This window comes from Anticarsia gemmatalis, chromosome 19 (genome assembly GCF_050436995.1).
Source record: "Anticarsia gemmatalis isolate Benzon Research Colony breed Stoneville strain chromosome 19, ilAntGemm2 primary, whole genome shotgun sequence".
NCBI lineage: Eukaryota > Metazoa > Arthropoda > Insecta > Lepidoptera > Erebidae > Anticarsia > Anticarsia gemmatalis.
Genome location: NC_134763.1, coordinates 6,860,175 through 6,887,367, shown reverse-complemented (window position 1 = coordinate 6,887,367; position 27,193 = coordinate 6,860,175). Strand labels below are relative to the sequence as shown.

General features: G+C 34.6%; 1 protein-coding gene across 3 annotated transcripts in view; it reads left to right on the top strand.

Annotated features, from left to right (window-relative positions):
• The first annotated feature begins 3,998 nt into the window (after positions 1-3,998).
• Positions 3,999-27,193, top strand: part of LOC142980965 (uncharacterized) — a 91,989-nt gene continuing 68,794 nt past the window's right edge. The window contains exon 1 of one of the 3 annotated variants that reach the window (XM_076126601.1): positions 3,999-4,284. In XM_076126601.1, the coding sequence (XP_075982716.1) occupies positions 4,238-4,284 (47 nt within the window). In that variant the 5' untranslated portion in view covers positions 3,999-4,237. Of the gene's footprint in view, positions 4,285-21,921; positions 22,397-27,193 lie in introns of those variants that run through there. The other 2 variants (XM_076126598.1, XM_076126599.1) reach the window with 2 other exon arrangements.

Below are 27,193 nucleotides of genomic sequence, written 5' to 3'. Positions count from 1 at the left end.
ACATCCATCGTGTATTTGAGACACCAAAGTGTCATTTTTCAAAATAAATCACGACAATATCTTGATAAACGGTCTTCAACTTTTTACAGGCCTAAAAAATCTATAAGGGATGTAACCCTAAAAGCGTTACAGACAGTCAGATTGTCAAACATTGGCTTTGTATAAAAGTATGAAATCGTCGACTATTTCTAGGACATTGGTAAAAAAAGACAAAATCTAGATTCTGACCAACGGTTATCGTAACAGTGTCTATCTGGGCGGCAACATTATGCTAACTACTTGAAGCAATCCCATGATGCTAAAAAGGCACGCTTTATAAAATACCTTACAAAAGTTTGATAGGTACTCGTAGTAGATTGCAATTTGTCGGTGAATCTTATTCAAATGAATGCTCAATCAACAACTGTAATGAAGTCACCCAAAGGGTTTCTTTGAACTTTAAAAAGGCATTTTATTAGCTTTGTTTTAGACGCCGATTTTTTTTTATAGATGCCAGTTGATCATTCCTCCAGGTGTTATTAATTCAATTGAAGATTTTTAGATGCAGTCATTTAGATCTTGTAAAGTACAAATTGTTTATTACATAAAACCATAAGGAAATTCATATGTAAATAAAACATATCGACCCCTGTATTCAAAATTATATGCGTTGGATTGTTGTCTTATTATTTCAGACGGTGTGGGGCTATGAAAAAGAAACCCCTGTGAACAACAAACATGTATTTATTATTTTACGTGCCAATAAACTCACTTCGCAAAAAATATTACACGAATGCATTTTATGCAGAAAAATCACCGCTACACGCGATTTCCAACAGCTGTAGGCAATATCCTTTATTTATAACAATACATTAAGATATTAATAACTGTGTTAAACACTTCCCATTAGCCAACAATGTTACATGTGAATTTTAAACACCGGTGGTAGTAAAATTAATAGCCGGGAATTGATCATTGGTAGGCGCCGGCCCGACCGCCCGTCCATTTAGCATGCTGCAAATATTCCCGTCTAGACTTTTAGTAGAATAGGCACCATACAAGACCTAAATAAACCTAGGAATTAGTTACGTGGACGTGTGAAGTTATTGCTTTTAAATGGGATAGTTGACGGGTATTTCTCTGAACTGTCGGTAATTTATAGCGTGTCTGTCTGTGTGTCTGCCGCGTGTTGAATTATGAGCGTTTTAAAATATGGATTTATAGTTTTCTCGTTCAGTTTTAAATAAGTCGCTTCGTCTTTGGAAAAACAAGACATCTTAATCTTTCGAAAGCAGTAAAAATTCTAGCGCATGTATGAAGTTCAATTATGTTCTTTAGCAATTGTATTTTTCAACATCATCGTGTCTTTATCAAAAGTTTACTTCGTTTTAGCAACAATTTTCACCCCGCGAATTGAATAAATTATTGCAAATACTATTGATGACTCAAATCTAAAACATTAACCCTCTTATTCATAAAAAATATTTGAAGTTATGAAAGGCTTTCAAAGAGTTTTGTTTCTTTCACTCCTTAGCGAAATGAAAAAGCGAAAACATATTATAGTAGTTATTTAACTAAAATAGGTTTATAGTGTGTTTATTAATAAAAGGCTTAGTATATTTCCAATGTACCAGTCACTCACTCCCGTGAGAATATTACCTACTCAACTTATTCGGTAAATGGAAGTAGGCATACAGGTACATATGGAAATAGCCAGAGGAATAGACTACGAAAGGTAACTAACGTCGTAGTAATTATAATGGACTTCCTGCAACAAATGGAATATTACATTTAGTGCCGAGAGGAACGAACGGAGAGCAAAAGTTACGCAAGTAGTACTCGGTCCCTTGAGGCATTATGGAAATCATTTAGATCTCAATATCCAATAAATTGGAAATATTAATTACTGTCGAGGATCATAATATTAAATACTTAGTGGATACATATCTACTTTTGTCTTTTGGTCTGTCTAAATTTTCCAGTCTTAAGTAGGTCTGTATCGAAAATAGAATAAAATCAGTCTAAACCTCGTATCACTATCGTTGCTATTATGAATGTAAGTATGTTCCTAAGCACCTACTCCGATTCCTAACCTATTAAGTAATAGTTTTATTATGTAACTATTTAATTTATTACACACTCACATTACTAAAGGACACTTAAACCGAACATATAAGCTGCGTCGAAACTTCTAGCAATTGAAATGCATGTTCGTGTATTTAGTTATTTACGCGAAAATCTATATTACATAGATATTAGTCGTAAGAAAATAATATTTCTAATAACAGTTGTATATTTCTATTTGTACAGAATTTAGAAATAATTTCTGTTTCAATTTTTTTTCGTCGAAGCACTCGTGACAGCCCCTTCAAATATTATAATTAATGGCATTCATTAGAACGGCGCGTTTCTAGCGTCAATGCAATTATCTCGTGATTTATCTACTTCAACGGAACAATAAATTTGTTAATAAAAGTTATTAATGGACTGTTGCAGTGTTAACTCTAACTTTAATCTTAATTATTCATGTTTAATTGCAATCTTGAACTCTTGACACACCACTAACATACAAATTACAATGTACTTAGTTACTTACTCAGCCAGATATTACGCTATACTCTGGTCAAACACGAAGCTTTGCATTTGGATGAATTGATTGAATTGGCTGGAATCTAAAATGGGGAATCTTACTGCTTATAGTTTGTCTTAATAAGTAGCATGTTAGATACCTTTATAAGTAGACGTTGTAGGGTTACCACCATTAGAACTAACATCTTTCCAAAAAGAGGCGATGGCATCAGAGGTAAAAAAGAAAAATAATCCAAAACTGGCTCTCACGGTGTGGTATTACTCAACAATTCCAAATGGATGCTCTTCATTACAAACGACTTATATGATCTAATACTCTCATTAAAATTATCTATTTGTCACTCGCCCCTGGCTCGGACGTAATCAATGATGCAGCTCTGCCCGGTCTCCGGCCGACAAATGGACCGAACAGATCTATATCTCCAAAGCCATGAGTCACGATACGGGCAGCGTGTCGAATAATCCTATCTTTCTTACTTTCGCCAGTATCTATTAATTGTTTCTTTAAAATGAATTTACTTCTTATTTGGATGGGACCATTCATAAATCAACTGTTTCTTATTTTGAAGAATTGTATTCATTAGTTATAAGTGCTTTTTCCCGGAAATACTGTTGTTAATACTTACTTTGGGTACCTAGGTCCTAGGTAGGACATGTTAAAAAGTGCTTCGGGAAAACAAAACTATATACCTACCTACCTATATAGGTATAGGGTATTTGCTAAGCATTTAATTGCAGTGTGGTTTTTGAGGCAACATCTTCGTGTTAGAATTAAGTTTGTGTCAGTTGCGTGTAATTGCATGAGACTATTAATTTTTTACTAGGCGTTCTAAACTAATCCTACTCGGAACTTTCTGTTCTAGCTTGATTTACATCATGAAAAAGGGATCAATGATATTTTAGATTATTTCCTTTTGACTTTATAGTGATCTCACCCAAATATCCGTAGCCCACTTTTTTAAAACATAAATCTTTTTTCTCTGGAACGATTAATAAAATAACTCGTGCTGCCATCTATTAAAACTGTTAGGTATCATGTAAACATAATTGATTACATATGACATTTGACAGATACATCATTGTCAATCAAAAATGTTTGTTTGTCGATATTTTGAATTTTATTAAAAAATACACAGAGATTTTTATTTGAACGTAGAGTAAAAGCATTTTGAAGATCAGTTTGAAATAAGTTTAAAACGCATTCACTGTTGCTGGCAGCACCGACATCTGTTGACAATTTTAAACAACTTTGTAGAAAAACAAAATAGCGCCATCTACACATGCAGTCGCAACAGGCGTCAGTGACACGTACCTTTGTCTGGAGCGTGGCTGTGATTGGCGAATCTTCTGTCATTATATTATTTTGACCAATAAAACGCTTTTGTTAATCGTTGTGTACCAAAAAGCACCGAATTGTTAGGAGAAGTATAGAGAACGAACTTGAGTAACTTGGTTTTCGATCTCGTGTTTCTACTGTGCAAGTTCACGATAACAAAGTGCATTTTTATGTGTAGTGCATTGTAAAATGACCTAAATTGTGATTAGTGAAACTTATTTGTGGTGAATGATAAAACAAAACAGAAATAATATCGTTCTAAGCGATGTGATACTCTCCTTGGCAGTGTTCTAAGATTGTGTTCATATCGCGAAGTTTCATAATAGTGTCCAAATGATAAAAACTGAGATGTCTACAAAACCAGCTAATCAGAAAAGGAGGTGAGTGTTTATAATTATTTCTATCTCCTTTGAACTAACCTATTACTTTGATCGAATAGTTGTATGAATGCAGGTATGCAATGAGGGGTTTCTAATTTTCCTGTTAACTGATTGCCAAGTGTCACTGCGAGTATTGAACTTTCTCTCACTTTATTTGAACACTATTTGGGTACATCATATGAAATCTACAGGTTAAGTGTACCTTGTTATGGCAATAAACAAGGTCCTGGGTGTGAAGTAACTACGCCGCAGGTAATCTAACGGGACCACATACTTGTAGCACTCTAATCTGGTTACTTTATTTGTTTGTCTATTTTTCCGTAATTATTTGAAGGTTAGTGATAAAATACTTGTTTGTTGTAAACAGATGTCTATAAAAGTGTGTGGCGATCTATGGTGTTTGTAAATAGCAAAACAAATACGGGGCCACTCCATAGCGACTAGAAACGTCTATCTCACGAAATACCTGCTTACGTATTTGTTGTTTGAAAGTTAATTCATGCAATAATATTGAACTATGTACTCTGTAACACAAGTTTTTGTCCAAAGTCCAAGATATTACACATCTTTGAATTGAAATCTTAAGTTGACTAACTTTAAAGTTCCTACTGACTCACTCACATGATGCTAAATCACTGCATTGTCAGCATGCCCAATACCTATCTGACTGTTATCTAAAAAAAAAACAAATTTGTGCAATCTTTATGGCTATTACATCATAATGCATCCTTGCAAGATAATGCTGTTGGCAGGTAAAAATATATTGCTATTATGCCTATTTGTAACTGTGTTGTGTAATAGTAGTTCAAGAGTTCATTGACCTCATCTGCACATAAATAACTTATCTTAGTAACATGGTTTATTGTTTTTGATTTCTGTAGGTACTCTATGCTTTACTTACCTATTATTTTACACCTCAATGCCTGTCTTTCATACAAGGTGTACAGGAAAAAACATGTTTATCGTCAACTTAGTACACAGCCTGACATGTAAGGTTTGTGGCTGGCAGAGGTATAGACAATTGAGAATTTAGAACATCAGTGAACTGTGCATGCTTATGCAACTGACAGTGGCCTGTTTGACAACAGCTACTTTATTTTGGAAACCCACACAGAATACTTAAGTAACTAGGTATGATATAGAAAAGCAATAAATCATCAGACTATAGTTCCTTAACCCCTCAACCCCCTCAAACGTCCGTGGAGACTAAAGTATCCGTAATTATATTACAATACCCTCCACGGACGTTTGAGGGGTTATAGTCTTGATATAAATAAGGCAAAATAACCTAAATCCAAAGTCTGTCTCAGTTCAAACATTGAATCACCAAAAAATACCACTTTACTAGTGCTAGTAACTATAGTAAAACAGACTTATCATTGTCCAAAAAAACTTTAAAAACCAATTCAAATGTAATCTAGACTGGTTGTATGTAATGCACATGGGCATTATGCTAAGCTTAAGTTAATATTTCATATCCTGATCTAAATATATGTCTTATACAAAATTTTAAAACGTAAGTATAAATATGTATTATACTACCTATGTTATGCTTGTATATTGAATTGTATATTCTAAAGTTCTTTACTAGTAAAATTATTGTGTCAAAAGTATTTTACTTGACTCACTTACCAACCTAGGTAGTTGTTTGTAAAAGAAAATAAATTCTGTTACTATGCACACAGTGTTGCAATAGCAAACGTATGGCCACATTAATGTTTGTCAAATTTATTAGCAAATTTTATTTTAGCACTACTTAAGTGTACCTTTCTGAAAAGTGAAAATGATTAGAATCTAGGTAGAGACCTACTTGCCAATATATTTTACAGCAAATAATGTGTAATCAATAATACACACAACTTCCTCTTAAATTTTACCTATGAGTCACTAAAAAAAGATGTGAATGGGTAAATGATATAAGATGAATAATTTTTTCCCAAATACTTTGGTAGTGCTTACATACACACATACATACACATATTTACATACTACATAATAATATTTAAAATCACACCTTTTCACACAAAGGTAGGTAGAGGCAAAGTACACCACTTGGAACATTCCTTATATAGCGTGGTTAGTGTATACTACCTAGGTACTAGGTAGTATACACTAATCTAATGACTCAAAATTCAGTTATGACACCATTTGTTGTTTACATGTGGTTAACAAACCCCATATTACTGTTGATAACCTATGGTTTTCTATGGTCATCGTTTTTATATTAGGTAAATGATTAAACTTATAGTACGCTGGATATCTGCATTTTAATTAAGTGTATAGTCATTTGCTCATACCGAGTACCGATTGTACAATATTATTTGTGAAGGTGAATTTCATTAATGTCCTTGAAAGTAAAACTAATAAAAAGGAACTGAACACTATAAAATTTAATATGGGTAACACTGAATCCATTAACTATAAAATTAATATATAAGCTGTAAAGTCTGCAACTTTTAAATTTATTTTCAATTGATTAAAAAAAAATATTCCTAGACTGTATTCAACTATGCCAGCCAGTAGTTTGGTTAACCAATCATCTGTGGAGAACCTAGTTATTTATAATAGTGTGCAATTGGGTGGACAGTACATAGATACACTCTCTCCTAGCCCGATGGGACAGAATATGATACAACCAGTAATAGGTCAGGTGCTAGATTGTCACCTTGACATGCTCTATAAGAACTCTTAGGCAGGGGCATAATGTTGATTCTGACGATTTTCTCTTCTAAATTAAAAGACAAGATGAAGCAGTGAAATAGGATGATGATAGACATAAATTCTTTATTGATATTTCAAATTCACATTAATACAATAAGACAATCATAAGCCACTTGTCTATGTTACCCAAAGTAGTATTGAAGGTTTCACTAATCTTATTTCCTACCATACATTTTGTAAACATCTGTTATCTCTCAATAATTCAAGGACTAAGCTTTGTTTGTGTTGATAAGGGATAGGATGTGGCATTCACATGATATAAGCCATCAATTTTACTTCAGTGCAAGGCTGTCATGGCCATAGCATTTTGTTACTGAGGTACTATTTTAGTCAGTTGCGAGAAGAATTATTGAGAAATGGATAAGAGGCAGTGAGGAGCTCGTGGCTTAGTACACAACAGCCGCGTAGGTGATCTCGTGGATGGGTAACCATACTATACATTCCCTGTTTCGGAAGGCACATTAAATTGTGGGTATCGGCTGCCATTTTCAAAGATCATTGACAGTCGTTAACAGTTACGCCTGCAAGTGTTTTTTAGTCTCCAGATTCTGAGATCTTAAACCACCAGGCCATTTCTCCCAAAACTAAGAATTTGGCTTTTTGTAAAAAGTCACCCATCTAAGTCTTAATCTTTGTAAAGTTGCCGAACAATGGCGCTCGAAAGTTCTTTGCATCCGTCATTCTGTTTAGTATCTCTTCATACTAAGAAACTTCTTCGGTCAGTAATTAAGTTATGTTTAAAACCTGATAAACCAGTATAAGATTGTCCTTTTGAAGTTACAAGAAATTGATCAAGATTCTCAGAATCAATTAAAGATGCGATAAAAGTTCTTTGTTTATTATAATATTATAGACTTTGATTATTCTCATACATTTGTTTACATAATAATATTGTTATCACTCGAATTTGTGTATAACTACTAAAATTCGGGGAATCTTTTTTCTTTGTTATACGGTATTGCTAAGATAATATTACTCTTCTCTCCATTCCGTCTCTGTGCGTGCTAAATTCGCTGCCTATGTGGTTTTCACAACTTTACAGGAGACACAAAATCTTTCTTTTTTTTCAGAAAAAAAACGTTTTAATATAATTTATTTTACAAAATTGAATAAGAATCTCTTGAAGTATAGATTGAATCACACAACTGATAAACAGTATGGTGCGTATCAAAATAGTAATGAAAACCACATCAACATTAAATATAAAAAATCAACATTAACAATTATAATTTTACACAGCGACTTTTGCACGCAATTCGACAATTTTCGAATGTTAAAGCAACGATATTATTTGGTTGATTCGTTCAGTAAAGTTATCTGGTTCATGTACTCTTCAAAGTAATTTCGGTTTGACGACACACATCTTTGGTGACTTCCATAGGCTAGGAGTCACACCGGTCACGGAGAAGACCTACCTAGAAGTCCCCACAAAGAAGCCAAAATACTTGGAACTGATAAAAGGCGACATCATTTTATTTTTGGGGCACTGACAAGAGACACGCATTTTACGAGAATTTCCTCAATAAGTACTTAGATCCGAGTGTAATGTTCTACAGTCTTTAAAAACCTGCCTTGCAGATTATTTATATTCTAAAAGGTCAATTTTATAAGATTTTCTGTACCTAGTTACTTACTTCTGCTCACTTGCCAAGGATATCAGGACAATTCTGAATTAATATTCTATTCAGCTACTATGTTGGACATAAATCTAGTCGGATTCTCGATAGCCGTATTTCATTTTATTACTTACGTAGAATTAGATAACTATTAGCAATTGTTTTACAAAGATATGATTGTATCTTAAGTTATTGACAATATCCTAGATATCCATAGGCCACAGCCAGCGAAAAACAATCACAAAATAGCGAGTCCATTTTAAAAGAGTCAAAAATCACAAATCACCACGTGAGTTCTAATAAATGCTAGAGCTGTGCTGATCGGGCAGCCATTCATAATCTCGCACGATGGGTAGCAGTCGTGACTTAGCTTTACTAGGTATTGTACATATTCCTGAAAATTTGAAAGTTTCTGTTGATATTCATTTCTACGCAGTTGTTACTTAATTTTCCGCATTATGCTTAGTTGCAAAGCGAATACGACTACTAGCTAATGTTCATTAGCTGTCAACTACTGTATCTGTCATCTAACTCCACTAATGCGTTCAGTTACCGAACATAGATTAGCACACGCAGTAGATATTCGTCTGTCGATAGGTTTCTGCAGTAGCAGGACATACCTGTCTATAGTTATATGTCTAACTGTCGAAAAAAGTATCCAACCTTTACGTAATACCTAATATAAAATGCAAATAAAGATTGTGAATTATTTTTGCTTTGGCGATTTTTTTTTTCATTTCAATTGTTTTACGGTTTATTTCCAACTTCTACGTCCGTACCGTACCACTCCTATATCAGGAGTGAAACATCTTCCATTGTCTGGTACTATTTATAATAATGATGAGGCCAAATAATATTTGCAATAGCATTAAATGGTATCATTCTTGTTTTGCTCCTAAACTCTTAAGATTAAAATCTTAGTTGTAAATTATTGCTGTTTAAGTCTCATTAATTTCTTTACTATGTTTATTTTTTCATAAAAACATACAGTTAGTCATACATTTTAAAATATTATGGTTGTAACGATGTTAGTGAGTAGATTATTTTTGATGTTCCTGGTTTGATATACTTAGCTCTGATGAGCCTTAGAGACTGTACCATTCATTTACGTCGTGTGGCAAAGGCACACAAGTCCTTATGTAATCGATTCAGTACTGTGAAAAACAATTTAACTACTGGTTTTACTTTAAGTAAGTATCTTTCCTTGGTAAGAGTTTTGCAGCCGTTTCAGCACCTCTGAATAATTAATCACCGATTAGGTTATCCGTTGGAATATTGTCAGTTCTTTCATACATTTTCTGTCACTTTATTATCGGATATCCGGCAGATAAACCGGTCCCGCACTTTAGGGGCAGTTTCTTACTTTTATAGTTAAGGATGCCACAGTCATTCTTGATAACAATGATTTCTAGAGAAATGTTCATAAATCAGTGTAACATTAACAACCAATATGGCTGTGAAATATAAACCTTATGTTATACCGAGGATTTCGTCGAACTATAAACACCACCAACGTCACTGCTTGCAGGCAAAGGGAAATCCCATATGTTCGATTTATTTACCTGAAGAGCTTTTATGCTTCACTTGAATGTATTGTTTTGCATTAGGTTTACAAATTATAATCTGCAGGGGCAACTGCCCATTTTAACACTTAGCTTTCTAATACATATCTAAACTTATCTAAATAATATCTTAAACTGTACGCATCTCAAAAAGACTTACTAGATTTTTATCAAAAAACGAAAGATATTACTGAAAAATTTCGGTATTAGACGAAGTTGAATTTATGATAAAGAAGCTTGTCTTCAAGGCGCAGTTGAAAAGGATTTACTTTATATATATTTTATGTAGAGGCATTTATTATAATAATAATCTGAAACTTTGTCACAGCATTCAAACTTTTGATCATAAACTATCGTCAATACTATGTACAGCTTTTCTCTGCCGATTCTTGAACGTACACCAACACTCGCTTTCGCCATTAATTTTGTGCCGCTCTTGATCAGAAGTAAATATCAATTACTAAAAATTTGAATGCCTTAAAACTAAAACAGCATCCTCCTCATTTGCTGAAAGACAGTCGGTTAAAGTCACATCCCATAGGGCATGAACTGCGGTGTCGAATAGGTGTAGAGCAGCATGTTTTCTACGAGCTTGAAATACCATTGGGACGTGGCACGAATCACGAGCAAGAGCTATTCTGTACAGTTTAGACGACCTGGATGACGTAGCAGCTGCAAACGTTCTGTTTATATTTGTATGGCCTACAGATTGTTGCTCCGAGTGTTGTCAGATTTGTGTGCACGCAGTCACCGAATCTAGGACGAATTAATAATGCTGATGTTTATTTACTTAATGCAAACTTCTCTAGAACCACACCATACGTTAAAGACGCATAATTTTACACGGGAACCACCTGCTGCCATCATCTATTACAACATTAATTATGTCCGTTACTTGTCGCAAAAGTGGAAAATGGATTCGTTAAATAAATTATAATTATCATTGCAAAATAGACTTGCCGTAATAATTTCTGTAATGGTGTGTTAATTAAAATGGACATCGAAAAATTGGCTCGCCATATAAACGAGCGTTAACACTTACATATGAAGCAGGAAAGGTTTACCATTGCTTCAGCCATTTATCTAAACAAATACACCATGGTGTTTTGTAAACATATTTAAGGCCCTTGCGCAACGTGTCTCCTGTTGAACCAGGTCAGAAACCAGAAATAGTTTTTCTAATATTTTCTCGATGACGCGGCTTCGAAACATTTCCTCGTGGGACTATTTTAGTCGTAGACAAGAATAGTTATGCATTATCACAATTGTTCTGTTTACATGCTTTTTGTACGTGTATTCAAATTCGTCGTCCCTGAACTCGCACTGAGTGACAGTTGGTGACAATACAAGATGTTTTTGCCTCAGTGAGTACTGACGACGTGTTCTGCATTGGTTTTGTTCCATTCCAATTGACTCAGTCACCTGTCGGATCCTGTCAATTCGTGCCGTTAAAATCGGTTTTCCGCTTATTCCGCGTATAAATGCTTCGTATCTCTTTAATTGTATGATTCTGTTGTTTATTATGAAAAGCGAAATATGTAAAAAAATCAATGCACCTTTTTTTGTAGTTTATGTGACTTTTAACGGCAGGAGACCCTAGCCCAGCAGTGGTACATCAATGAGTTAAGTTTATTATTTATGTGACTTCTTGCTAAGAAAAGGTATCCTCCTCGTCTCAGACGGAGACCTGCTTAATAAGGCGAATGGCTACGAATAAAAAGCGAATTCTCGCTACTATTGTAAAAGTAAAATCTCAATTAAATTCGACCAACTGGCACGTTTTATAGACTAGCCAATAATATTGACATACATTTGCAATAATTAACATTTGATAGCAGTTCCAAGAAACGTTGTATTCGTCAGTTTTTTTTATATTCTACAATTTACGAACCTATTAAAATTTATTCCTCATGTTTAAGTGGAAAATTTATTCAGGTAACGTATCTAACTACCTACGCCATTATCTGTTAGCCCGTAGCACTAATTTTCCATAATAATATGTTATATCACGCCAGCACAATTGCAGTTGAAATAAGTCTAGTGTTGTTTTTTAATGTACGGCAATTGTTATTCTGAAGGTCGTGTTAATTAAATCTCTGTGGAGTCCATTTTGTCCTTGACATCAGTGTGGGATATATTTGACATCAAGGAAAATAGGGGTTGAGGAAATCAGGTCAGGGTTGGTGCAAGGAATGTAGTGGCTTGGTTAATAAAGTTACCCCTAGGCGTCGATGTGATTATTTTTGATTAGGCTCAATATGGTACACAACGTTTTCCGCTTTTGGACCGTGGGAAGAATGGAAAAATCTGTGGGAATTTTCAACCTTTTCCCTTTCTTTTGGTTTAGGTACTTTTATATCTGAATAGAAGGAGTGCCATCTTTGTGGATAGTTTACAATTGACAAAGCATCAGCATAGTAATATGTCAATCATCATTCATTAATTTTCAGTTATAACATCGATCAATCGACGTTTTAACTGAAAATTAAAACACAACTGTTAGCGGTGTGAACATGCCTCTATTCTAGTTAAATTTTAACATAAACTGATAAAGAGCTGGTGATACATCTATTTATCTCTACAGCTCCTTCTGTATCAGTGAGGAAGGCTTTGAAAAACCCTAGTTATATTTCTCTTAAAATAAAACAAGAAGGTTCTTTTATCCTAATAAGCTTAGTTAAAAACTTTATATTATTTGTTGGTATAATCACGAGTTTTTGACGTCAGTGATAAAGATAACAGCACCTAGTATTGAGATAAGGCCGTTATTCTGACGAGGTTTGCGTTGAAAATGTAGAATAATATTGCGTAACGAAAAATTTAGGCGGTTTTTTTTTATCTTTGCACCTAAAGATGTATTTTGCTTCGTTCAAAGCTTCTGTTAGCTTGTCCTATCTCTGTTCATATAACTCTTGTCTCGCGGAAGTTTTGTTGCGAATTATACGCCGATTATGTTTTGTTATCTGTCCTACGCCTGGTCGTTAGCGAATCCAGTTTGTAGGTGTTGCAATTGACCCGCAGTTCAGCCGTATATGCGCAAAAGACCAGTTTGGTAATTATTTCTGGCAGGTTTTCCTTAACTCGTTCTGGAAGTGGCGCCTACTCATTAAGATATAATTAAAGTTATCAATTATAATATTGCTATTAAAGTGTCTCATTACTTCTGACGCCGACAAAGGAGGTTGCAAGAAGCACTCCATTTCGCAAATGACTTTGTGGTGCTTCAGAAGTCAGCCATTATAGAATTAATTACTAATTTCTGGGAAAAAAGTGCGAGTAAAGACGACGTAGTAAAGTCTAAGTCGTTTTTGTATCGATTTGTTTCACTCTTTATCATATGCAATAAATACGGGACTACCTATGACTGTCAGTTTCAAGTATTATACCAAGAATTGTCTGAATCGAAGCATTGTGCGGTCACCGCGCAGTGATATATCAATAAAAAGATTAAGTTTCAAAAATAAGTATGACTGTACATTTGGACATAACATTTCTTATCGCTTATCAATGATAGTACTCGTTATATGCACAGGAATGCACTCGGTTGCTTACTGTCGTACCAGATAGTCGATAGTCGCAAGGAAAGATAAAATAATTGTCCGACTTTGTAAGTACAGAGCGCAAAAACTACTGAAGCGATTTTAATAGGACTTTCAATGCGACAAAACAAATTATCTGCTTTAAAACTTAGATAAGAAAGATCAAAATCGGATAGATAGAATTTGAAATATTGACGTTTATTTTCGAAAGGATAGTGCCTGTATTTGTAAGCAATTTATCGATAAAAGATCGAAGCTAATGATTATTCGTTTTGGCTATCGGGTTTACACGATTTATAACCGAGTATATCACAAATTGATATTATATTTGTTATCGTTTTATCTAAAGAAAGGCACATCATTTTGTTTTGACGTTTCCTATTAATATCGTTGTTCGACAAATTTTAGAGATGATGTAAGATTTGGCGGCGTAAGTTATCTTATGAGAAATATTTCCATTTTCCTTGTATTAAAAATTATCTTCCCCGTTATATTTTTTGCGAGTACCTAGTTAAGTGTAGATTATACTGTCGAAGCTCGCGCGCAGGCTTGCTATTTTCAAGCTCTCGTAAACGGCCAATTCCACACTTTTTTTCAACTGAACTTCTGTGTTCATGGTATTCACATAGCAAGCTTCCTCGGGGCAATAGGTCAGGTCCGTTTTTATTCAACTGAAAACCCAAAACCTGGGCATTTCTTTGCAAAGCTACGCTGCCCGGCTTAAAAGATTTGAAATAGACTGGCCTTATTAAGGCCATGTTATCAATATTATGTAATTATAAGGAAGGATATTATCCTTATAATTATAGGAGGCGACGTATCACGAGCTGTATCGATGAATTGTATATGACATTGATGATATCGCTTTGTTGCGAATACGGATGTTTTGCTATCAGTGATAGTGAGTGGGTGTGGCTTGGCTCTTAACGTCAGCATAGCAATGGCTACTTTTAATCATTTTTTTAATTTCTATTATTCAAACTGCATATATCCTCAGTATCTCAGTAACTGCCTCTGTGGCGCGGTCGGTAGTGTATGCGGCTGCCGTGCGAGAGGTCTCGGGTTCGAATCCTGGGTCGGGCCAAAAAGTCTTTTCTAAGATTTTCTGTTAAGAATTTCTTAGAGATTGCCCGGAGTTGGGAAGTTGAGGTCGAAGACCTCCGTGCCTCGGAGAGCACGTAAAGCCGTCGGTCCTGCGCCTGACCTCTCACTGATCGTGTCGGTTATCCGTCCCACCGGGCTATGAGAGTGATGGAATAGAGAGTGTACCTGTGTATTGTGCACACACTTGGACACTATAAACAAAGTCCTGCATAGATGGCCCGTTTCAATGAAACTGACCGCCGAGGCCGTATATCGGCTAGGAGGACATTATTATCCTCAGTATTCCTTAGCATTGTTCAAACTGCCTAAGCGCCTTTGACATGGGCTGACGACTGCTATTTGGTTATGACAATAAATTGGGACCGATTTTTTATGCTTCTTTCAAATCACAGGGACGCTGCTTTGCAATGACTTCAAATCAACACATTAGACTTATAGAAGGATTCCTTCTGCTTCTCATTCATTATTCTGCTTGTTTTCAGTATTCCTTAAATAGCCAGTAATTAAATAAGTATTATTTGAATCTCGTCATTATATTGACGTCAGTATCGGTAATAGTTAAAACCGCAAATAGCGGAAACGTGAGGGGAAAAGTATTTTAATGGTAATAGTTGTATGAAAATGATTACATTTTATTATTAAAAAAGATTATGAGTCAAAATATCGATAGAATTCTGATTTAAATGTTGCATTTATGGCATTCATATTAAGTATTCTATCCAGTTCTTCTAGAAATATGTAATACGTGTAAAGTCAATGAACTCAAAACCATCCCGTGCAGTCCATCTACTTCTCACAATACTATCAACGAATATACATATTAAATACAAACAATATAACAAGTACATAGATAAACACGTTTAAATTAAACCTTTGTGTTCTACCCGGCCTACTAAACTGCGCATGGAATATCTACGAGTATGTGCGCCACGCGTGACACAATAATGAATAAGCCAAACGCCGCGATACATATTTATGTCGCCCTTTTGGTGACTTTCAAGAAAGTCACACGAGATTAAAATTCAAAATGGAATCTGTTGAAATTGTGACAGTTGTTCATGATGAATGCCTCTTACTGTTTTGGTCAGATTTTCTTTGTATCTTATCTGTAGATAATTGCTCGGAATCTGCAACTCGAATGATCCCTTGTATAGTCCGTCTATGTCGATCTTTGATCTTGATTTTGATGATTGATGATTGATGATTGACTTCGTTATAAACTTCTGTGGAAGTAGGGAACCTAATAACTTCTGGATGAGGACATTCCTTAGACATTTTTTATCTACAATACCATTACCTACGTTGCATTGTCACTAAATAGGTTGGTTTCGTGTTGGTAGTGTATGCATTTGCTGACCTACGATCTACTTGGGTCCCTCGCTTTGGGGAAATTCGAATATGACCAAATAGCAGATGTATAGCGATAATCATTGCGGTTAATAAGTAAATCTTTACCACAATTACGTCTTAGAGCTACGTCATCATCGTCATAAGATGTGACGTAACGACTCATAAGTTTAACGTAACGTCTCCTTGAGTCTATTTGATTTACGCAATTAAATTCGGTAAGCCTTGCGAAGAAAGACGCGTGCCAGTACCTTGAATTTAAGTAGGACTGATTGACTTTACGAAAAACATTAGCAGGAAAGTAATGACGATTCTAAAACCTTAAACCTAGTCTTAAACCTCACTGCATATAACCAGGAGGGGTTTCAAAAATCCTCCAAAACGTCACGTGCTTAATAGATAACCTGCTTCCAATATTCATGAAAATAGACCATCAATAACCAGATTTTCTGGTCATCTAACAAGCATTCCCAATTTTGCACATAAAATACAAAACACTCCACCAAAATAGAACTTGTTATCGTCCTCTTCAATATCTAAACGTACTCATTTAACGTTGTCGACATCTGGTACACAATTGCGCTGCACTCGACTGCACCAATTAGGTCAATTTCGACTGACTCCAGTGACTTGTTCAAATGATCGTATTCGTCCGAAACATTCACTCCTCATGATTCTCCGTTTAATATTAGTTCGGGGAAAAAGTCTTTTCGCATTATAGTATGCATGAGCTTGTAATATAATCTCTTTGGCTTCAAGAATCACAAATGAGTACACGGTTCATTAGGTTTCTTTCAGTGAGCTCGTGAGGTACCCAAATATCGCGCTTTTTTGTGTAGAGAAAAGATTTTATTACAAGTTGATACATACTATAATGCGAAAAGACTTTTTACCCGACCTAATATATTCGAAAATTTGTGTTTGCTGTCATGGCCTTTTGCGTCAAGTTTGACGTAACGACACAATTGTTTGTATTGATTGCCTAATTGCTGAAATAACGTGGTATCTTCTAGAATCATGCACGTTTGACGTCATTGAGTGATCTGAAGTACTTGATTCTTTGGACAACTGATGCGTATGTTATTTGTACGATTTTTTGTTCTACCAGTTCGTTAATGGCAATAATGACCAGTTGCGGAGTATGAACCTGAACCTGATTGACATAATATTAGATATGTCACAAACCTATATTATTGGTTATCTTTTTGAATTGAAAAAGCATAATTTAACCTTCAATCAGTGCACGAACTTCAGCCGGAATTATTTGCTTTGACTGTAAAAATAACTGAGTTTATTTCTGTCCGTTTCAAATGCAAAATGTACAAAACGCTGCTCCAAAGCAATGTTGAACAAGCTGGTGCAAAACTGACAAATAAAAGTAAAAAAGCCATCTGTGATGTACGTTCTGTTTTGAAGGGAATCCTGTCGACGGTCGCGCCTCGTTATTCCAAATGCGACCACATCCTGCCGGTGTCGACTTAGCAGACCTGTTTTCTGTCATTCTTTGCCTTATGTCTTCTTAATTAGCAGCTTGAGGTTTCAATTTTATTGCTCTACTTGTGTTATTAACTGTGACAAGCGAGAATTCACGTTATGCAAGATTGTAATGTCATAATTATTTTCTAGAATCTGTTTGTATTGCTTTCTATTTTTGTTTGTTTAACCTAGCTTCCATTACAAGACTCACGGCAAGAGTATTCGACAATTTCATACGAAAATTTTGAATTTTTTTGGTTAATGCATTATTATGTAGCCTCATGGCAAAACAATATAAATTTTACGCTTATCATAAGAGACTACTACACTTCTTAAATCAGTGATATGGACCCCTACAAAATGACTTAAGTATCCAATCATAAGGAGCTATTGTACTCCCGTCTTTATTGAAATAACGATTAGATAGACGAATTGAGACTGACTCATTTAATCGGACATTGGTCGCGCCTAATGACAATATGAAGGCAGATTAATTGAACGTTTGATATAAATGTACATTTTTAGAATAGATACTTTTGATGTTGTTATGGGCGATTAATGTTACAGGGTGATATACCATATAGGTGAAGAGTTGAAGACCCACTTTTTATCCATCGATAATGAATTTATTCAAGGTTTATTTTTGTTCGCGTGGTGCCTTCCTGATAAACGTGCCGCTGTATTTAATGGCAATGCATTACAATGATTACCTGAATTACCTATTATAAAACTTGTAACCAAATAAAAAACCTGCTCTGTAATCAACCAATCATGTCATGACCAGTGAGGTACCTACTAGAAACATCACACGAAACTAGGAATACTTTTTTAATTCCGAGCCTTTTTTTCTTCTTTTTATTTCCACATGTCGCTACCCAAACAAACAGTACAGATAAAAAACTAGTAGTTACATTGTTACAACGTTATATCCTCATTCAGAGCAATTGCCACCGAATTACTTTTATCCTTCAGAAGTCTTTAAACAAAGTATGTAAGATAATAAACAGTCTCCACACGTGATCTTGTTGAATTTTTGCTGCAGTATAATCATAATGCCATCAAAAACATTCTGTAAAAACCTCAAGTCTCGCCGTAAAAAGTTGTGAGATCTATATAATACCAAGTCGATTAATCTATTTAGTCTCTACTTAAAGGACCTTCTGTCTTAAGTTATTACGTATGTTAATATAATGCCAATTTAAAAAAAAAACCTTTAAAACAAATAGACTGACCTGGCCATCGCATGATTTGATTATTAGTTTGTATCACACTACACAGCACGACGAGAAGTTAATGCTCCTGAAATGTTAATGGCGAATTTGTGTTTTCTTGCGATGACCAAGTCGATCTATTTGTTTTAAAGGTTTTTTTTTTTTAAATTGGCATTATATTAACATACGTAATAACTTAAGACAGAAGGTCCTTTAAGTAGAGACTAAATAGATTAATCGACTTGGTATTATATAGATCTCACAACTTTTTACGGCGAGACTTGAGGTTTTTACAGAATGTTTTTGATGGCATCTCACTTCTTTTTGTAGAGCGGACATAAGTCCAATTTGTATGGAAAGACTTTTTTTTTCATAATTCAACATATTTTCCTATGGGAATGTTGTTCAGTTTCATGGACTATACACCCTTATCCACCCTCCCGTTATGCCTCATATAGTAGGTACCTATTTACACCTATTTATTTTATTTTCTACAGTAATAAAATTCATTAACTGCAAATGTAACCTTGTAATCTTATACATTTATATGAGATTACAAAGTTATTGTTGCAGTTGGTGTATTTAGAAAACTGGACCGAAATTAGAAAATATTTAATTTTTCCCATGATTAAGACACTAAACCCTATTTGTATTCAAAATTTTAAGCTTCTAAGTCTGCTAGAAGTATCTTAGACTTTTGATGATCGGTGAGTCAGTGAGTCAGTGAGTCAGTGAGTCAGTGAATCAGTGAGTGACAAAATTCAAAACTTTAACAAGTTGTCATTTTTAAACTACTGGTTCAAATTGAATGAAATCTATACTAATATTATAAAGCTGAAGAGTTTGTTTGTTTGTTTGATTGTTTGTTTGTTTGTTTGTTTGTTTGTTTGAACGCGCTAATCTCAGGAACTACTGGTCCGATTTGAAAAATTCTTTCACTGTTAGATAGCCTATTTATCGAGGAAGGCTATAGGCTATATATCATCACGCTACAAATATTAGGAGCGGAGTAGTAACGAAAAATGTTAAGAAAACGGGGAAAATCATGACCCATTCTCTCTTACGTGACGCAAACGAAGTTGCGCGGGTCAGCTAGTTTTTAATATACCGTGTTTATACAATGACTGATTAGTTGCTGAAAATCCAGGCTTCTTGTTTTATCCACAACGAAATTATAGGGGTGTCAAAAATAGCCCGAATTGCTTCGAGAAAAGGATGTTACGGCCGTGCCGCTTTTTTTTTGCTCGACTTGCGGGGGCACTTCCGTGCCCCCAGATAATATGGTAAATTAATTCCTAAGCATTATTTTGCTGGAATTGTAATAAATTTATCAGCAAAATACGTAACTTGTACGTAATCAATCATGCAAGAACTTTGAACAAGTTATCTACACATATGTCTTTATAGATATAATTGAAGTTAAGTCTTTGCGATGCCAATAATTAGCATGTAGTTATAGGTTTGTTTACTTCTTTATATTAATGCGACGGCAAAGGACTTCATGAAGATACCATGACAGGTCACTTCTACCTAGTCTCTTCACCAAATACGTTTCAAACTGATAATGGTTTTACGGACTTAATATCTGTTCCAGGCCGCATTATTTTATCATATATTCCTTTACTCCTTTTGCCAACAAAGCTGTTTGCAGGTCATTGTTACAGTGGGACCATTTCAGATCGTTGAAGCTTCCACACTAGGTCCTTGTTGAACATTTCTGGAATAAATTAAAGCTACGAGCGTAGCTGCGATATTGCAAGAATTTCAGTATCCTCGAACTTGCATACTGAGAACCATTATTTCTAGAATAGTACTAGAAGCACGTTAAATAAAAGCACTTTTTACAGTGAACGAAATCTGGAAAGTACAACGTTTACTTAGTATTGATCTGTCATATCTACCCGAAACGACCGTCTGACCTCGTCACACCGAGTCGTGTGAATATCGATAACCTTAGGAGAACTAATAGAAGTCTCCTGGATTTTACTTATGTAGCTTTTTGATTAAAAATAGTTCTTAATTATAACCTTACCGGTCAAAATATTCATTTTTTATTTTGCTCGAGAAGTATTCTTTAAATAAGCTGTAAGTTGTTCAAAACGGCCAATTATTTCGATTTTATTATTTTTACCACCAATGGACCCTAATTGTTTTGCATTAATTTTGCTGCAGCAAATTTTAAAGTCAAAGTTATATATGTAGGAACCGTTTTCGTTTATCAAAGGATCGTAATTTTGAGATTGTTTAAAATATAAGCAGTATCATGCAGACGGCTAGACTGTATTGTGCCGCCTTTTCTTCGCATTGAATTTAATGTGTAAGAATAGTGCTTAAGTCTATATAATTTTGGGTTGGGTTTTTTAATTATTTAAAAATGCAATTAATTGATTAAATTGACAAGTGGTTAAGTAATTTTTGTAATTGCATTCCAAAAACCTCATCGATTATGATATGATATTGATGACAATGCTTGATAATATTTAGAATAACAAAAAAACATAAATTTTGAACATACGGTAAGAAAACTGCTCATGAAATCGACCTAGGTACATGTGAGTAAAATATGACATGTGATTATTACATGGTGACGAAACTAACGTACGAATAATGTATAGTTCTGATCAGGTGATCGATTTTGTTCTTTTATTATTTTTTATCGTAATCTTTATCCAATACAATAAAAACTTATGTGTAAACATGCAATGCCCACCTGTGACTTGCCTGCGTCAGACAATCTATTAGTTAAATTCGGTAATTGACACAAATCCTTGAACGTTTAAGGGGACTAGGTGTATGAATAATGTATGATAGATATTTACTCATCAACATACCAATAATAATATAATTATCGTCTATTTGTCTTTTTGCAATTATGTTCACTATTTCTTTATAAAAATCAGTAATACCCCAAAAACGATAAGAAACCTGATATGATACACAACTACTCTTGGCATGGTCGAATAATTCAATGTTATCTAATAATTTTGTTATTATCAAGTTTTTGCTACTATGCCTTTTATCCTCAGTATAGATAAGAACATCTTTGCTGCTATCAGTAGCTCGCTGTTTTCGTACCTCGGTGGACTGTTTTCTTGTTAACTCAGCGAATGAAAGGGTTCAAGTGTAAAAATGCTCGTGAACGATCTGAACGATCAGTATTACGCGGGGTGTCCCGTTGTAGGCGGCTACGAAGAAAGAGGGTGGAATATGCAATGTCCGATGGTTGACCAGTGGTCGAGGCAACCCATCACGAACCAGTGTAGTTATGGTGATAACAATTCTAACTTCATGAGCCCTTCAGTGCAGTGCTACAGAAACGTTCCCTCTGTCCCTTTTGCGCATCCAAATGTGCTCCAGTACTATCCAATCCCAGTGCAAGAAGTGTATCCGCGACAAATGAGTTATGCTCCTTCACCACCGATGGTACCGAACTTGCCGTGTCACCAGCAACAGCCCTGGGACTATGATTCCATGTGCTACAATGTCAATGGCCAGCCGTGTCAGTACACATCGGTTATTGATTTGGAAGATTTCATGTAAGTCAACAGGAAATTGTTAAGTCTGTAATTCGAACTTGAATAATTGCGTCGTTTTACTTTGAAGATCACTTCTTATGCGTGCCTCCCAAGACCAAATTAAATTTCTCGGAACGTGTATCACATACGCAAAGAATATGATATATCAGACGAGTCCAATTAGCGGCTGAAACTGAGAATTGTTAACTGTATTTGGAGCTCGTCTATGAAGTTGTAGCGTTCGTTCAACTTGTTTATCGTTTCAAACATGTTCCAAAGGTTGCTACAACCACATGACTTTCCGTTGATTTATAGTCGAGGAAATAAAACGCCATTATAAACCCACTAACAATTTAGAGTTTCTAAGAAACGCAATCGCCGATGACGGCTTACTGAAGTAGTAATTCCGCTTTTTCTTTGCTTAGACGCGTTCTCCGTATTAACTTGCACAAAAAGAGAGTTTACCACGTTAAATTTTATGGCCTACTTTTAATGTTTTGACTCTTATCTAATCGTGGTCTGTATATTTAGTTTTAAGGCAAAGGCGTAAGGTTGAAAATGCGTGTTGATGCGTGAAATAGATCGAGATAATTATTAGACATAATGGCCGCCGCCCCACGTGGTTTACATACAGTTCACATTTTTATTGTTTTTGTAATTCATGGAAGTACGCCAAAGATTTGTATCATCCGAACTACCCGCGTGATGCGCTGCAAGACTACTTTCACGTACACTCACTGGGAGTCGTTAAACCTCGTGATTTACTAAAAATACTATTTCAAAATACTCGTAGTCACGAGCAACGGCTGACACACAGCTCAATAATTCATTGGTAATAATCCATTAAGTGAAAAGTCACATGAATGGTTAATTTTAAACGAATGAATAGTCAGTCTCAGACAAGGCGGACGGGATATGATAAATTGCAGTTATAATATAAATATTTAAAATGAAGTAAAACGTGGCTTGTAGTCGTGATGTTGGTGATAACCTAACACGAGTGACCTGTCCATGAAGGTATCAAGAACGTCTGCGATAACTCGTACATAGAAGATAAACTGTATCTCGTTAGCGCTACCGTCAATATTATTGAAGATCTCGCCGTCACAAACAAAAATAATTAGGACTACTTTGTTTACTAATGATATGATTATGTTATTTGTTGTACAGCAGTTAGTACTGTGTTTTGGTCCAGTAGTTTTATCATCAATAAATAATTGGTTTCTGATCAGATTCTTCATTATAGGCTGATGTTTTGTAAATAATTTAAAGCCTATATTTAACTATTTTTGGAACGACTGGTATGCTATCCCAATACATTGCAAACTAGCCAAGATAGATTAGTATCTATATGTTGAAACTGAAACAAGAACTGAGTAGTAGATTTCAAACTGCAGTAACACAATTTTCCTCTTTGAACACCTGGTATATTAAATAATTAGCGGAAGCTTAACTATACATAATTGCAAATTGAGAACAGTTAATATGACCTATAATCAAACGTGTCATAAATTATATCTGTCAGTCAGGTTAGTTGCGCTTGCGCAGTTGCTAAACAAAATGGCGCCCACCGGGTTGCTACGCGTCACGTTTTCAAATGAGATTAATTGCTATTTAATGGTGTTATAATAGTGTTCTGACAAAACTGATTGAGGAAAACTGAACGTGTATTTTCATTTTGTTCATTTGGTTTTCCAGTCAAGATAAATATGTACCGTAAAACGGGGTGAATAGAAACAATTTTCAACTTTGTCCTAAAAATTTGTAGCGAATAACTTGTTATTTTTATTGTCGGGTTATTTTATATCATGTCCGGCGCCATGAAGAAAGAGTTAAAACCATATTTGTCCAAAAATATGCATAATTTTACGATATTTCATTAAAAAAATGGTCAATTTCTATTCACCCAGCGATAGGGGTGAATCGAAACGACCAAAGGGGTGAATGGAAAAATTGTGTTTTAAAACGTTTTTTCAGTTAACAATATTGTATCTTTATAGATAAATATACACCTAAAGAGATAAACACTCCAAACAACTCATTAGAAAAGAAATTCCACTTTAAATCCAAAGTTTTGAAAAAATTGTATGGACCATTAAGGCATTCGAGGACGGTTGACTTTGAAGCAATTTTTTGGGTATAAATATCAATTTAAACATTTAAACAATTATGACACCGCAGAGAAGTAATATCGACGTGTAATCATTTCAAATTTGAACAAAATTCTTAAACGAGGAGTACTCAAATATTGGGCTTGAAAACTTTCCTGATTTTTTTTCTATTCACCCCGCGAATTCTATTCACCCCGTTTTACGGTAGCTAGGAAGTCTAGAGCCGTGGTGCAAAAAGTAAACTAAGCCCATAAACACCTAAACCACAAGATGCAAAAAAAGGTTTATTTATTTAGTTTGAGGGCTCCGTTAGCTCCTCTGGGGCTATATCGCCTAGCCATAGTAGAAGCTATGCCACTATAACTCTATTGATTGCCAAATTGATCCGTTAAAATATGATCATCTGCATTTAAAACCTGGTTTAGGTATCAATGCCCATGCTTGATAACACTTGTTAAATAATACAGGAGATATTAACTTTGGAATATTAGTGATAATAAAAAAATGAAGTATTACCTTTCAGCACTATTTTTTTAAACACCCTATGCTGTTGTAAACAATATAGGCGCTAAACGAGGAATACTAAATTTTTTATTATAATTAATAATACCTGGTCTATAAGTCTTCTGGTTCGTAACAAGAGTAAGACGTTTTCACAAATATCGTCGTTAGGGGGCAAGTAAGTCATACGATTATAGTGACTCGTTTTCCATAATCTGAAGCTTGGCATCCAGATAGATCCGTTAAAGCCCCACTTATATCGGTATTACAGCCAATCTCATATCATTCATATCAATTTGATCTTAGATATGTTTCAAACTTTATCATATGCACTTTGGCTGTTTCGTCTGGTTATTTATCTTTGTCAATGTTGCATACAAACACATGCAATCATGCATGCTGTACATGCATATAATCAGTTAATACCTTTATTCTCGCATGATTGATATTGAATACCCAAATTAGGTTTATTGTTATCGTTTATTTATCAACAAAGTTGTTCTTTGCACGAATTTAAAACAAACTTTTGTATTTGTTTACTCGACGTTTCAATCGAATTGCATCGACCGTGGTCATGGGCTGAAAACATCGGTATCATATTATTATCCTATAATTTTCAATAGCTTTTGAGACCCGTTGCATTAATTATTATGTGTACAAGTCTCGGGAGTTAAAATAGTGTTCAATTGAAATTTTCAGATGGTAAATTTGCATAAAAAATTATGGTAGCATCGCGATTAAGAAGAACTAAATCGCCCTTCAACAAAATATGATCAAGAAATTGTTTTCTACTATAGAACAAAACAATCGATTGTATAATAGAGTAGGATAGTTGACACTAATGAACACTATCAATAATGAATATTCGAGAATATCTATTATTAATTTATTAGATTAAGGAAATTATGACAGATGCCTATATTGTTTAATGTTGTCTTTGTTGGTATATAATGTTGTCTTATTCAGATTTCTGAGAAGTGAAAACTTTGAAAAAAAAAACCTATCTTAAAATTCCCTTGGCAACACCAAAATGAATAAAGATTTTTTTGTATAATTGATTTCTGAGTAAATTCTTAAGAAGTCAATCATTACCTAATTATTTTGTTTCAAATTTTTATTTTGCAAACAAGTAAAGTTGTAACGGTTATGTTATGTCATTATTGTGCTCATTGTGAAGTCGAATGTCCTTTATTACTTTGTCAATAAATATTCTTATTAATATTGGTAAGTAATTAAACTTTACTCCATTTCGTTTCCTACTGTTTATTTATTTAATCAGGAACTGGAGTGTATATTGCTATTATCAATTATTTCCTTTATATTCGGGTATTAAATGATAATATTCGGTAATCGGAACAGTCATTGTGACTCGTTCGCTTTTGTAATATCACGCACATTAAAGTGATACAAATGTCTTTGTATTATTATGAATTCAAATTAATTTTTTGAGTATAATTCGTTCTCTTTCTCTCCCCAGAATTCATATATTAGTCCTTCCAAATGATAGCACATTATTTTAAGAAGGTTCTAGGCATAAGAGAAAACGAATAACAGGAACTGTTGTAGGCTTTTTTACTTCAAGCACCTACCTTTGCCGATATAAATTAATCAATATTATGTATCTATTGTGTAAACTTATATCTTACTTCCAAACTCCAGTATTGTCTAGAATTTACTTTAGAATATTGGTTCATCCCAGTAAATGATCTACCTCTAGGTCTATAATTTAGGCAATTCCCTACCGTAGTCCGATCACGATAGGCCTGTCAAATAGGACGGTTAATTTGACGTCTCTCGAGATCCATACTCTACGCGGCACTCGATCAAGTAGTGTTTGATTTCCTCATCATTTTCAAAATAGTTCCACTACCTATCAATAATTTTATCAGCTCCATTAAGTAAATGATAAAGTAAATGTAGATTGTAGATATCTTTCAATAGCAACAATGCGATTACACAATATTGATTATATTGGGATATTCATAGGTTAGGGATTTGAATTTGTTCATCGATTGATTGTAAAGATACTGTTTGCACGTACAGATTGGCCGTCTGTGTTGTAATGTCAGTATCTGAAGTGGAAGGTTTGGGAAATAAATGTCTGTCTTCAAACAAAAACAATGTATCACTGTCCTTGTCTAAACTTGTGACATCTTTACCAAGAGTATCGTTTACTAAGCAACAGAAAAAACCTTAATCAATATTG